Here is a 16,310-nt window from a genome sequence, read left to right on the forward strand (position 1 = left end):
AACAGGATGTTTCAACAACAAGGAGAGCTCTCTCCCGTCGGACTGAGAGGCTGAGATACCGTCAGTTCAGGCGAGGCAAAGCACTCGCTGAGCGATTAGATTGTAAACTTTAGTCTAAGTCAGGGGTCGGCAACCCCTGGCCCGCGGCACCGCAACCAGTGGATCCTGAACGAGACCGCCGCCAGAGCGCGTCTCCCCGTGCAGAAGGAAGCCATGCACGCAGCGCAGCCCCGCTCTCTTTATCTGCAGGCGACTTTCCTCCGTGGAGAAACGATCAGCACCGCGGGGGAAGCACTTCACTGCCTGCTGTGCCCACGAGGAGCCGGACACATGCCGCAGTGCGTGCGTGTCTTTAGCTGAGGGCCCAGTGGCATCTGCTCGTCTCTCATCGTAATAACATGCTCCACAGGGCGGCTGGCCACCTGTGTGTTGAGCCTTCCCGTCGGCTCCCAGGCCGTCGTGGAGGAGGGCGGAGCAACAAGCTGCAGGTTCAATACCCACTTTAGCTTCAATGGCTGCAGAGAGGCTCTTCTTGGAGGCCGTTTATTTAGCTGTTCTTCTGTTTCACAAAATACATCACCTCGTGTTTCTGCTTCCTCGCTTCACTTCAGAAACATGCACACGCTCGCTCACTGTCGCTCTGCCATCCACACACACACACACACGCACACGCACATGCACGCACACACACACACACACACACACACACACACACACACACACACACACACACACACACACACACACACACACACACACACACACACACACACACACACACACACACACACACACACACACACACACACACACACACACACACACACACACACACACACACACACACACACACACACACACACACACACACTAGTGTTGTCACGATACCAACATTTTGGTTTCGATACCGATACCAAGTCAAGAATTGCGATTCCGATTCTTTTTCGATACTTTTCTTAAAAAAGGGAAACAGTCTTAAATATAATCAGGGATGCAAACTCATCAGGTATGAAAAGGTGACAAGGATCCGAGCCCCCGACCCCACGGAATATCGGCTTTAAAATTAAGAATAACAGATGATGTTAGCAGTCAGAACAACTAAAGCAGCAGGTACTAAGAACAGAAACGCCAAAGAGTCACATCTAATATAAATATATATAAAAGCATTTATTTTAATTGTGTAGCAGTGAGTTTAACATTTTGGCAGCACTGTTGAGCATTTTGAAAATGTATTTTCATGCCTCTGTGCAAGGCTTAGTCTTTCTATCTTTATGGCCACTGGTGTAAAGTAACTAAGTTCATAAACTCAAGTACTTGGGTACAATTTTGAGATACTTGTACTTTATTTAAGTATTTCAATGTTTCTTTTGCTACTTTGTTCTTCTAATCCACTACAGTTCAGAGGTACATGGTGTACTTTTACTCCACTACATGTATTTAATCCCTTTAGTTACTTCACAGATCTGGATGAATGATGTGAAATATAATCAAGTGTTGAATCAGACTTTAGTTCCACCTGGAGTAAATCCACCAGCGACCCTGCAGTCTACAAAGTACTTCAGACTAGCTGCACCTCCACCAGCTACCCTGCAGTCTACAAAGTACTTCAGACTAGCTGCACCTCCACCAGCTACCCTGCAGTCTACAAAGTACTTCAGACTAGCTGCACCTCCACCAGCTACCCTGCAGTCTACAAAGTACTTCAGACTAGCTGCACCTCCACCAGCTACCCTGCAGTCTACAAAGTACTTCAGACTAGCTGCACCTTCACCAGCTACCCTGCAGTCTACAAAGTACTTCAGACTAGCTGCACCTTCACCAGCTACCCTGCAGTCTACAAAGTACTTCAGACTAGCTGCACCTCCACCAGCTACCCTGCAGTCTACAAAGTACTTCAGACTAGCTGCACCTTCACCAGCTACCCTGCAGTCTACAAAGTACTTCAGACTAGCTGCACCTTCACCAGCTACCCTGCAGTCTACAAAGTACTTCAGACTAGCTGCACCTTCACCAGCTACCCTGCAGTCTACAAAGTACTTCAGACTAGCTGCACCTTCACCAGTTACCCTGCAGTCTACAAAGTACTTCAGACTAGCTGCTCCTTCACCAGCTACCCTGCAGTCTACAAAGTACTTCAGACTAGCTGCACCTTCACCAGCTACCCTGCAGTCTACAAAGTACTTCAGACTAGCTGCACCTTCACCAGCTTTGAGAACACTTTCATGATCAATCATTATAAAACATATCATATATATTATTCTGAGATGGACCAATCTGCACAACGACTACTTTTACTGTCGCTACTTTAATACTTTTACTTGAGGAACATTTTGATTGCAGGATTGTTCCTACATTCTGGTACTTCTACTTTAACTCAAGTACAAGATATATACTTATACCACCTCCGTTAATAGCCTATGAAAAAAACTAATAGAAAACGAAGGCTAAAGCTAACGTTAGCAGATAGTGATGATAAGTTTGCTCAACGATAATATTGCGACAGAAACACTTTTCAGTGCACATCACGCTCTGCCGCTCCGACAGGGAGCTCTGCTCTGAACACCTGAACGGCCCGTTCACAGACTTCTGGCGTCTTTTTTGTCAACAAGCTGAGGCGCAGCGGCAGTTGCACTCCCACTTGCAGCCATGCTTCTCGTTTTCTCACATGCTCTGGCAGCTAGCGCGTGGCCGCGTGCACGAGAGAGGGGAGGCACTTAGAGCGTGCTTGAGAGGGAGGGACTGCAGGCACGGCTGCAGGGAGTGGAAGCAGAGCGCTGAACACACACGGCTCTTATTAAAACGGCGCTTTTTCACGGGAGTACTTTCCCCCGTCATTCTTAAAGTACCGATACTAATGAAACGGAGGAATCGTACCGTTTTTAACGGCAGGGTATTGCGGTACCTTTCAAGTATCGGTACACCGTGCAACACTAATGCACACACACACACACACATGCACACACACACACACATGCACACACACACACACACATACATACGCGCGCACACACACACGTACGCACACACATGCGCGCACACACATGCACACACACGCACACACACACATGGAAACACACCCACGCACACACGCACACACACACGCACACACACACGCGCACACACACACACGGACATACACACACCCACGCACACACACATCTCTCTCTCTCTTAAAGGCAAAGCGATCTCATCTCACTCTGCATGCCCCTAATATCATAATTATCATATTTAAATGTGTTGCGCTGACAGGTTCCCCCCCCCCCGGCCCCCCGCTGATAATTCACGATCGTCGGCACGCTGATAACAATTGTTTATTGTAATGGCACTTCATATCAAAGAGGTTGCCAACCCCTGGTCCCAGTTATCTCAGCGGGTCTCAAACGGCGTGGTCGTCGATGTGAACACGTATAATATAGCTGTTCAGAACAAGTTAAGAAATCATTCCACAGTTTGAAAGGGGGGTGATTAGTAAAATATGCATAAATAAAAAGTAAGAACGCAGACTGGGTAAGATAGCAGAGAGGAGTATATCAAGTATGTGCTATTGCTTGTGAGCATATTCTAATGTTTATTGGAATATATAAATGTATCCAGTTCTGTTTCGGTAGAGCTGAGAGCTGTATCCCTACATCTCTCACGTCGCTCTCAACGTGCACCAGATGGATGCTTTCAGTTCAGTCTAAAGACACACGTCTGCATCAGGGTTTCCGCTAGGATTTTTTCTCGCCGGTCAAATGTCCGGGCAGAATTTATTTTACCGGACTAATTTGAAACTTACCGTGTGTCATATTTCAATAATAATAATAGTTGTGTAGCAGAGTTTCCGTTAGCAGGTAATTACCGGACTATGAGCAGATATGCTGATGTTTAAAACTCAGTTCACGGCTCATTTTTATATTGCTTCAGTTTATAATCATAACAGATCGAAAAAATTCAGATTCATTTTTCAATAAATGATTCCACAAACAACAAACAACATACTTATTACATTCAAACAAACTACTTGTAGTAGATAACGTACATTATTCAGAAGTTTACATCAACTTTGAATAATACCACGGGAGAAACGGATCCTCTCTTTTCCCCTTTTCCCCTCTCTCTCCCTCTCTCTCCCTCTCTCCCTCCCTCTCTCTCCATCCCTCTCCCTCTCTCTCTCTCCCTCCCTCTCTCCCTCTCTCTCCCTCCCTCTCTCTCTCTCTCTCCCTCTCTCTCTCTCCCTCCCTCTCTCTCTCTCCCTCTCTCTCCCTCCTCTCTCTCTCTCTCTCTCCCTCTCCTCTCTCTCTCCTCCCTCTCTCTCCCTGCATCCCCTCTCTCTCTCTCCCTCTCTCTCCTCTCTCTCTCTCTCTCTCTCTCTCTCTCTCTCCCTCTCCCTCTCTCTCCTGACAGCCCGTCAGTTTCTCATGCAGCTCCTGCAGCCCGCTAAACAGAGGGCGGGGCTTCAGGTGATCATGCAGAGCTGCGTGTCTCGGTCAGACTCAGCAGCAGCTGATCTCTCTCTCGCTCCGGTTATACTTCACTCGCGTTCATGTCCATATCGATCAGATCCAGCTCTCCTGATCGGCCTTTATAGAGAGCACCGATCAAACTATTAAGAGTGAATATCGACGATAATGACCGGCGGCCGATCGATCGGAGCCTCCCTAATTATTACCAGACATTTTGACCGTCAGGTTTTGAATTTACCGGTTTTTTATACATTTTACCAGCTAAAAACCGGTAATTACCGGCTAACGGAAACCCTGGTCTGCATGTATATCTGTACCGGCTGTGTACTACACATCAGGGTTTCCCACACATAGACTATACTTGGGCGGGCCGCCCAGGTATATTAACGGCCGCCCAAGTATATTTCGCGACCCATTTAGGTTTTTTTTTTATATATAATTTTTTTATAATTTTTTTGTTTTATTCGTCCGTGACCACGACGCCATCTGCGATCGATTAACTTGTGGACAATGATCCCTCGTTCCCTTGCACTGATCTCGCCTCCTTCTGGCCTGTTAAGTGGCCTGCCTCACACAGGGGGACTGGCTGTCCACATGATGTGGCCTGCCGACACGGCCACTGTCAAACAGATCATAAATCAAAGCCCTTGATTGGTCTCTGTGTGTCATTCAAGCTCGGGATCAGCTCAGCTCAGGTGAGGTAAAGGACTCTGAGTGTTTAGAAAGTTAACTTAGTCTAAGTTCTCAGTGGGTCTCAAACGGTGTGGTCACCAGTTATGTAAACACATATTAAGGTGAAAAAAGGTAAGATACACTTTTAAAACTTGTTGAGAGAAAACTAGTCTTTGCTGCTGCCTCAAAGAGGAGCAGGGGGAGAGGAGGGAGAGGGGGGAGAGGAGGGAGACAGGAGAGGCTGATTCAGGAGCACAGACACACTCACAACTATAAATGAACCAAAAATAAATTAATAAATAAGTTTCAGTGTTGTTTTCATATTGGAAATGGTATGTTATTGGTTATGGCCATGATGTTATGATTATTGAAATGTATACAGTTCTGTTTAATATAGGTGTTTCCATAGATCTAGTCTCTTTATTTTCCCCTCAAAATGCACCAGATTGATGCATCTAACTCCAACATAAAAAATAAAATCTTACCGGGGGGGCATGCCCCTGGACCCCCTAGAGGATTTGAGGTCGACCCCCACTAAAAATCACATGGATAGGTTCCTAAATACATTTATTGTTTTAAATAGTAACCCATTTCCATGTGTTCATGTCTGGGTAGTAGATTTAAACTATAGGGCTATCATTATGGGCCCTGCCTGAACCTGTTCGCTCCGCCATCGCGTGAAGGGTCTGCTAACAAGCGACCAACAGAAAGGTTAATGTTGTTGCATATTCTGTACTAGTGTTGCACGGTGTACCGATACTTGAAAGGTACCGCAATACCCTGCCGTTAAAAACGGTACGATTCCTCCGTTTCATTAGTATCGGTACTTTAAGAATGACGGGGAAAAGTACTCCCGTGAAAAAGCGCCGTTTTAATAAGAGCCGTGTGTGTTCAGCGCTCTGCTTCCACTCCTTGCAGCCGTGCCTGCAGTCCCTCCCTCTCAAGCACGCTCTAAGTGCCTCCCCTCTCTCGTGCACGCGGCCACGCGCTAGCTGCCAGAGCATGTGAGAAAACGAGAAGCATGGCTGCAAGTGGGAGTGCAACTGCCGCTGCGCCTCGGCTTGTTGACAAAAAAGACGCCAGAAGTCTGTGAACGGGCCGTTCAGGTGTTCAGAGCAGAGCTCCCTGTGGGAGCGGCAGAGCGTGATGTGCACTGAAAAGTGTTTCTGTCGCAATATTATCGTTGAGCAAACTTATCATCACTATCTGCTAACGTTAGCTTTAGCCTTCGTTTTCTATTAGTTTTTTTCATAGGCTATAAACGGAGGTGGTATAAGTATATATCTTGTACTAGAGTAAAAGTAGAAGTACCCAGGTCTTGTACTTGAGTTAAAGTAGAAGTACCAGAATGTAGGAACAATCCTGCAATCAAAATGTTCCTCAAATAAAAGTACAAAAGTATTATCATCAAAATATAGTTAAAGTAGCGACAGTAAAAGTAGAAGTACTCAGGTCTTGTACTAGAAGCACCAGAGTGTAGGAATACTCTGTTACAGTAAAAGTACTGCATTCAAAATGTTCCTCAAGTAAAAGTATTAAAGTAGCGACAGTAAAAGTAGTCGTTGTGCAGATTGGTCCATCTCAGAATAATATATATGATATGTTTTATAATGATTGATCATGAAAGTGTTCTCAAAGCTGGTGAAGGTGCAGCTAGTCTGAAGTACTTTGTAGACTGCAGGGTAGCTGGTGAAGGTGCAGCTAGTCTGAAGTACTTTGTAGACTGCAGGGTAGCTGGTGAAGGAGCAGCTAGTCTGAAGTACTTTGTAGACTGCAGGGTAACTGGTGAAGGTGCAGCTAGTCTGAAGTACTTTGTAGACTGCAGGGTAGCTGGTGGAGGTGCAGCTAGTCTGAAGTACTTTGTAGACTGCAGGGTAGCTGGTGAAGGTGCAGCTAGTCTGAAGTACTTTGTAGGCTGCAGGGTAGCTGGTGAAGGTGCAGCTAGTCTGAAGTACTTTGTAGACTGCAGGGTAGCTGGTGAAGGTGCAGCTAGTCTGAAGTACTTTGTAGACTGCAGGGTAGCTGGTGGAGGTGCAGCTAGTCTGAAGTACTTTGTAGACTGCAGGGTAGCTGGTGGAGGTGCAGCTAGTCTGAAGTACTTTGTAGACTGCAGGGTAGCTGGTGGATTTACTCCAGGTGGAACTAAAGTCTGATTCAACACTTGATTATATTTCACATCATTCATCCAGATCTGTGAAGTAACTAAAGGGATTAAATACATGTAGTGGAGTAAAAGTACACCATGTACCTCTGAACTGTAGTGGATTAGAAGAACAAAGTAGCAAAAGAAACATTGAAATACTTAAATAAAGTACAAGTATCTCAAAATTGTACCCAAGTACTTGAGTTTATGAACTTAGTTACTTCACACCAGTGGCCATAAAGATAGAAAGACTAAGCCTTGCACAGAGGCATGAAAATACATTTTCAAAATGCTCAACAGTGCTGCCAAAATGTTAAACTCACTGCTACACAATTAAAATAAATGCTTTTATATATATTTATATTAGATGTGACTCTTTGGCGTTTCTGTTCTTAGTACCTGCTGCTTTAGTTGTTCTGACTGCTAACATCATCTGTTATTCTTAATTTTAAAGCCGATATTCCGTGGGGTCGGGGGCTCGGATCCTTGTCACCTTTTCATACCTGATGAGTTTGCATCCCTGATTATATTTAAGACTGTTTCCCTTTTTTAAGAAAAGTATCGAAAAATAATCGGAATCGCAATTCTTGACTTGGTATCGGTATCGAAACCAAAATGTTGGTATCGTGACAACACTATTCTGTACTACACATTAAATACTGATGTTATATTCTGTTATATTCTGTACTACACATTAAATACTGATGTTGTATTCTGTACTACACATTAAATACTGATGTTGTATTCTGTACTACACATTAAATACTGATGTTATATTCTGTAATACACATTAAATACTGATGTTATATTCTGTACTACACATTAAATACTGATGTTGTATTCTGTACTACACATTAAATACTGATGTTATATTCTGTACTACACATTAAATACTGATGTTATATTCTGTACTACACATTAAATACTGATGTTATATTCTGTTATATTCTGTACTACACATTAAATACTGATGTTATATTCTGTAATACACATTAAATACTGATGTTATATTCTGTAATACACATTAAATACTGATGTTGTATTCTGTACTACACATTAAATACTGATGTTATATTCTGTTATATTCTGTACTACACATTAAATACTGATGTTATATTCTGTTATATTCTGTAATACACATTAAATACTGATGTTATATTCTGTACTACACATTAAATACTGATGTTATATTCTGTTATATTCTGTACTACACATTAAATACTGATGTTGTATTGTGTACTACACATTAAATACTGATGTTATATTCTGTTATATTCTGTAATACACATTAAATACTGATGTTATATTCTGTACTACACATTAAATACTGATGTTATATTTTGTTATATTCTGTACTACACATTAAATACTGATGTTATATTCTGTTATATTCTGTAATACACATTAAATACTGATGTTATATTCTGTAATACACATTAAATACTGATGTTGTATTCTGTACTACACATTAAATACTGATGTTATATTCTGTTATATTCTGTAATACACATTAAATACTGATGTTATAATCTGTAATACACATTAAATACTGATGTTATATTCTGTACTACACATTAAATACTGATGTTGTATTCTGTTATATTCTGTATTTAAATACTGATGTTGTATTCTGTTATATTCTGTATTTAAATACTGATGTTGTATTCTGTTATATTCTGTACTACACATTAAATACTGATGTTGTATTCTGTACTACACATTAAATACTGATGTTATATTCTGTTATATTCTGTATTTAAATACTGATGTTGTATTCTGTTATATTCTGTATTTAAATACTGATGTTGTATTCTGTTATATTCTGTACTACACATTAAATACTGATGTTGTATTCTGTACTACACATTAAATACTGATGTTATATTCTGTTATATTCTGTAATACACATTAAATACTGATGTTATAATCTGTAATACACATTAAATACTGATGTTGTATTCTGTACTACACATTAAATACTGATTTTATATTCTGTTATATTCTGTAATACACATTAAATACTGATGTTATAATCTGTAATACACATTAAATACTGATGTTGTATTCTGTACTACACATTAAATACTGATGTTGTATTCTGTTATATTCTGTATTTAAATACTGATGTTGTATTCTGTTATATTCTGTACTACACATTAAATACTGATGTTGTATTCTGTTATATTCTGTACTACACATTAAATACTGATGTTATATTCTGTACTACACATTAAATACTGATGTTGTATTCTGTTATATTCTGTACTACACATTAAATACTGATGTTGTATTCTGTTATATTCTGTACTACACATTAAATACTGATGTTGTATTCTGTTATATTCTGTACTACACATTAAATACTGATGTTGTATTCTGTTATATTCTTTACTACACATTAAATACTGATGTTGTATTCTGTTATATTCTGTACTACACATTAAATACTGATGTTGTATTCTGTTATATTCTGTACTACACATTAAATACTGATGTTGTATTCTGTTATATTCTGTACTACACATTAAATATTGATGTTGTATTCTGTTATATTCTGTACTACACATTAAATACTGATGTTGTATTCTGTTATATTCTGTACTACACATTAAATACTGATGTTGTATTCTGTTATATTCTGTACTACACATTAAATACTGATGTTGTATTCTGTTATATTCTGTACTACACATTAAATATTGATGTTGTATTCTGTTATATTCTGTACTACACATTAAATACTGATGTTGTATTCTGTTATATTCTGTACTACACATTAAATACTGATGTTGTATTCTGTTATATTCTGTACTACACATTAAATACTGATGCTAAATTCTGTACTACACATTAAATACTGATGTTGTATTCTGTACTACACATTAAATACTGATGTTGTATTCTGTTATATTCTGTACTACACATTAAATACTGATGTTATATTCTGTTATATTCTGTACTACACATTAAATACTGATGTTATATTCTGTTATATTCTGTACTACACATTAAATACTGATGTTATATTCTGTACTACACATTAAATACTGATGCTATATTCTGTACTACACTAAATACTGATGTTGTATTCTATACTACACATTAAATACTGATGTTGTATTCTGTACTACACATTAAATACTGATGCTAAATTCTGTACTACACATTAAATACTGATGTTGTATTCTGTACTACACATTAAATACTGATGTTGTATTCTGTACTACACATTAAATACTGATGTTGTATTCTGTACTACACATTAAATACTGATGTTGTATTGTGTACTACACATTAAATACTGATGTTATATTCTGTACTACACATTAAATACTGATGTTGTATTCTGTTATATTCTGTACTACACATTAAATACTGATGTTGTATTCTGTTATATTCTGTAGTACTACACATTAAATACTGATGTTGTATTCTGTTATATTCTGTACTACACATTAAATACTGATGTTGTATTCTGTTATATTCTGTATTTAAATACTGATGTTGTATTCTGTTATATTCTGTACTACACATTAAATACTGATGTTGTATTCTGTACTACACATTAAATACTGATGTTGTATTCTGTTATATTCTGTATTTAAATACTGATGTTGTATTCTGTTATATTCTGTACTACACATTAAATACTGATGTTGTATTCTGTTATATTCTGTATTTAAATACTGATGTTGTATTCTGTTATATTCTGTACTACACATTAAATACTGATGTTATATTCTGTACTACACATTAAATACTGATGTTGTATTCTGTTATATTCTGTACTACACATTAAATACTGATGTTGTATTCTGTTATATTCTGTACTACACATTAAATACTGATGTTGTATTCTGTTATATTCTTTACTACACATTAAATACTGATGTTGTATTCTGTTATATTCTGTACTACACATTAAATACTGATGTTGTATTCTGTTATATTCTGTACTACACATTAAATATTGATGTTGTATTCTGTTATATTCTGTACTACACATTAAATACTGATGTTGTATTCTGTTATATTCTGTACTACACATTAAATACTGATGTTGTATTCTGTTATATTCTGTACTACACATTAAATACTGATGTTGTATTCTGTTAAATTCTGTAGTACTACACATTAAATACTGATGTTGTATTCTGTTAAATTCTGTAGTACTACACATTAAATACTGATGTTGTATTCTGTTATATTCTGTACTACACATTAAATACTGATGTTGTATTCTGTTATATTCTGTATTTAAATACTGATGTTGTATTCTGTTATATTCTGTACTACACATTAAATATTGATGTTGTATTCTGTTATATTCTGTACTACACATTAAATACTGATGTTGTATTCTGTTATATTCTGTACTACACATTAAATACTGATGTTGTATTCTGTTATATTCTGTAGTACTACACATTAAATACTGATGTTGTATTCTGTTATATTCTGTACTACACATTAAATACTGATGTTGTATTCTGTTATATTCTGTAGTACTACACATTAAATACTGATGTTATATTCTGTACTACACATTAAATACTGATGTTGTATTCTGTTATATTCTGTACTACACATTAAATACTGATGTTATATTCTGTAATACACATTAAATACTGATGTTGTATTCTGTTATATTCTGTACTACACATTAAATACTGATGTTGTATTCTGTTATATTCTGTAGTACTACACATTAAATACTGATGTTATATTCTGTACTACACATTAAATACTGATGTTGTATTCTGTTATATTCTGTACTACACATTAAATACTGATGTTGTATTCTGTTATATTCTGTACTACACATTAAATACTGATGTTGTATTCTGTTATATTCTGTATTTAAATACTGATGTTATATTCTGTTATATTCTGTACTACACATTAAATACTGATGCTATATTCTGTTATATTCTGTACTACACATTAAATACTGATGTTGTATTCTGTTATATTCTGTACTACACATTAAATACTGATGCTATATTCTGTTATATTCTGTACTACACATTAAATACTGATGTTATATTCTGTTATATTCTGTAGTACTACACATTAAATACTGATGTTGTATTCTGTTATATTCTGTACTACACATTAAATACTGATGTTGTATTCTGTTATATTCTGTACTACACATTAAATACTGATGTTATATTCTGTACTACACATTAAATACTGATGTTGTATTCTGTTATATTCTGTACTACACATTAAATACTGATGTTGTATTCTGTTATATTCTGTATTTAAATACTGATGCTATATTCTGTTATATTCTGTACTACACATTAAATACTGATGTTGTATTCTGTTATATTCTGTACTACACATTAAATACTGATGCTATATTCTGTTATATTCTGTACTACACATTAAATACTGATGTTGTATTCTGTTATATTCTGTAGTACTACACATTAAATACTGATGTTGTATTCTGTTATATTCTGTACTACACATTAAATACTGATGTTGTATTCTGTTATATTCTGTACTACACATTAAATACTGATGTTGTATTCTGTTATATTCTGTACTACACATTAAATACTGATGTTGTATTCTGTTATATTCTGTAGTACTACACATTAAATACTGATGTTGTATTCTGTTATATTCTGTACTACACATTAAATACTGATGTTATATTCTGTTATATTCTGTACTACACATTAAATACTGATGTTATATTCTGTACTACACATTAAATACTGATGTTATATTCTGTACTACACATTAAATACTGATGTTATATTCTGTACTACACATTAAATACTGATGTTGTATTCTGTTATATGCTGTACTACACATTAAATACTGATGTTATATTCTGTTATATTCTGTAGTACTACACATTAAATACTGATGTTGTATTCTGTACTACACATTAAATACTGATGTTATATTCTGTTATATTCTGTACTACACATTAAATACTGATTTTGTATTCTGTTATATTCTGTACTACACATTAAATACTGATGTGATCAGAGTACAGCTGTATGTGATCAGAGTATAGCTGTATGTGATCAGAGTATAGCTGTATGTGATCAGAGTATAGCTGCATGTGATCAGAGTACAGCTGCATGTGATCAGAGTACAGCTGTATGTGATCAGAGTATAGCTGCATGTGATCAGAGTATAGCTGCATGTGATCAGAGTACAGCTGCATGTGATCAGAGTATAGCTGTATGTGATCAGAGTACAGCTGTATGTGATCAGAGTACAGCTGCATGTGATCAGAGTACAGCTGCATGTGATCAGAGTATAGCTGCATGTGATCAGAGTATAGCTGTATGTGATCAGAGTATAGCTGCATGTGATCAGAGTATAGCTGTATGTGATCAGAGTACAGCTGCATGTGATCAGAGTACAGCTGTATGTGATCAGAGTACAGCTGCATGTGATCAGAGTACAGCTGCATGTGATCAGAGTATAGCTGCATGTGATCAGAGTATAGCTGTATGTGATCAGAGTACAGCTGCATGTGATCAGAGTATAGCTGCATGTGATCAGAGTATAGCTGCATGTGATCAGAGTATAGCTGCATGTGATCAGAGTACAGCTGTATGTGATCAGAGTATAGCTGTATGTGATCAGAGTACAGCTGTATGTGATCAGAGTATAGCTGCATGTGATCAGAGTATAGCTGCATGTGATCAGAGTATAGCTGCATGTGATCAGAGTACAGCTGCATGTGATCAGAGTATAGCTGCATGTGATCAGAGTATAGCTGCATGTGATCAGAGTATAGCTGCATGTGATCAGAGTATAGCTGCATGTGATCAGAGTACAGCTGTGTGTGATCAGAGTATAGCTGTATGTGATCAGAGTATAGCTGCATGTGATCAGAGTATAGCTGCATGTGATCAGAGTACAGCTGCATGTGATCAGAGTACAGCTGCATGTGATCAGAGTACAGCTGCATGTGATCAGAGTACAGCTGTATGTGATCAGAGTATAGCTGCATGTGATCAGAGTATAGCTGCATGTGATCAGAGTATAGCTGTATGTGATCAGAGTATAGCTGCATGTGATCAGAGTATAGCTGCATGTGATCAGAGTACAGCTGCATGTGATCAGAGTACAGCTGCATGTGATCAGAGTACAGCTGTATGTGATCAGAGTATAGCTGCATGTGATCAGAGTATAGCTGCATGTGATCAGAGTATAGCTGCATGTGATCAGAGTATAGCTGTATGTGATCAGAGTATAGCTGCATGTGATCAGAGTATAGCTGTATGTGATCAGAGTACAGCTGCATGTGATCAGAGTATAGCTGCATGTGATCAGAGTATAGCTGTATGTGATCAGAGTATAGCTGTATGTGATCAGAGTATAGCTGTATGTGATCAGAGTATAGCTGTATGTGATCAGAGTATAGCTGCATGTGATCAGAGTATAGCTGTATGTGATCAGAGTACAGCTGTATGTGATCAGAGTATAGCTGTAAGTGATCAGAGTATAGCTGCATGTGATCAGAGTATAGCTGCATGTGATCAGAGTATAGCTGTATGTGATCAGAGTATAGCTGTATGTGATCAGAGTATAGCTGTATGTGATCAGAGTATAGCTGTAAGTGATCAGAGTATAGCTGTAAGTAATCAGAGTATAGCTATAAGTAATCAGAGTATCTCACATGACCACTCGTGAATCAAATAGATTTATCTTTGTTATTGTTTATATGTACCTGCGGGACACGTCCATCAGGACCCCACTGAACACCTGCTCCCCCCTCCGGAAGGACACCACCAGCGCGTCATCGATCACATGGTCCAGAGAGACCCGGACCTCAGAACCAGGACTCAGATCAGCTGGACTCAGATCAGCTGGACTCAGACCAGCAACAATCAGATCAGCTGGACTCAGGCCAGCGGAGTGGGGTTCCTGCTTCACTGGGGCTCTCAGAGTGTAGTCCCGGTCCAAGTCCTGATCGCCGTCCCGGTCCTGATCGCGGTCTGCGGGCTCGGCTCGGTCCGTACCGGTCTCGTTAGTTGTCGGTTCTGCCGGTTCCGTTAGCGCCAGACCGGCCTCCGTACCGGGAGGGGGGGCCGGGAAGGAGAGCAGGAAGACGGCCCGGGGCTCGGAGCCTCCCCCCTGAGGGTCCCCCGGTACCGAGCAGAGCCGGTCCTCCCGGTCTGCTCCGGGTCTCTCTCCCTCTCCCTCGCCTCTTCCCGCCTCCGGCCCGACACGCTGCCCCCCAGCCTCCATCCAGGGCTCAAGCTGCGGCCCGGGGGCCAGCAGCGTGGTCAGGCCCGGTTCACCCGGTTCTCCCGTCAGGCCCCGTCCCGGTTCTCTCGGTAGATCCGGTCCCGGTTCTTCTTCTTCTCTTCTTGCAGCTCCTGGCTCTGCAGCCACGGCCGCCATTTTCTTCCTGTGCTGCCTAGCGGCGCCTGGTCCCGCCCCCCGCTCTCTGTCAGCTGCGCCTGCGCACTGCCGTTGGCTGGAAGGCCTGTCACTCAAATTAAACGTTGTTCAGCGTCGTCTGTGATTGGATGGTTCCGTGAGAGTGTGAAGGCGTCATCAGTGTGTTTGTCTTCACAAACAGAACATGTAATAATAATATACAGAATTGAATGTGTAGTACAGAATATAGCATCAGTATTTAATGTGTAGTACAGAATACAACATCAGTATTTAATGTGTAGTACAGAATATAGCAGAATATAGCATCATTATTTAATGTGTAGTACAGAATACAACATCAGTATTTATTGTGTAGTACGAAATATAGCAGAATATAGCATCATTATTTAATGTGTAGTACAGAATACAACATCAGTATTTAATGTGTAGTACAGAATACAACATCAGTATAGTACAGAATATAGCATCAGTATTTAATGTGTAGTACAGAATACAACATCAGTATTTAATGTGTAGTACAGAATACAACATCAGTATGTAATGTGTAGTACAGAATATAACAGAATATAACATCAGTATTTAATGTGTAGTACAGAATACAACATCAGTATTTAATGTGTAGTACAGAATTTAGCATCAGTATTTAATGTGTAGTACAGAAT

General features: G+C 38.9%; 1 protein-coding gene across 1 annotated transcript in view; it reads right to left on the reverse strand.

Annotated features, from left to right (window-relative positions):
- Nucleotides 1–15,677, reverse strand: part of pwwp2a (PWWP domain containing 2A) — a 29,734-nt gene extending 14,057 nt beyond the window's left edge. The window contains exon 1 of the mRNA XM_071202196.1: nucleotides 14,972–15,677. Within this exon, the coding sequence (XP_071058297.1) occupies nucleotides 14,972–15,648 (677 nt within the window). The 5' untranslated portion in view covers nucleotides 15,649–15,677. The remainder of the gene's footprint in view (nucleotides 1–14,971) is intronic.
- Between the last annotated feature and the right edge of the window lie 633 nt (nucleotides 15,678–16,310).

Source organism: Pseudochaenichthys georgianus, unplaced genomic scaffold (assembly GCF_902827115.2).
Source record: "Pseudochaenichthys georgianus unplaced genomic scaffold, fPseGeo1.2 scaffold_1616_arrow_ctg1, whole genome shotgun sequence".
Taxonomy (NCBI): Eukaryota; Metazoa; Chordata; class Actinopteri; order Perciformes; family Channichthyidae; genus Pseudochaenichthys; species Pseudochaenichthys georgianus.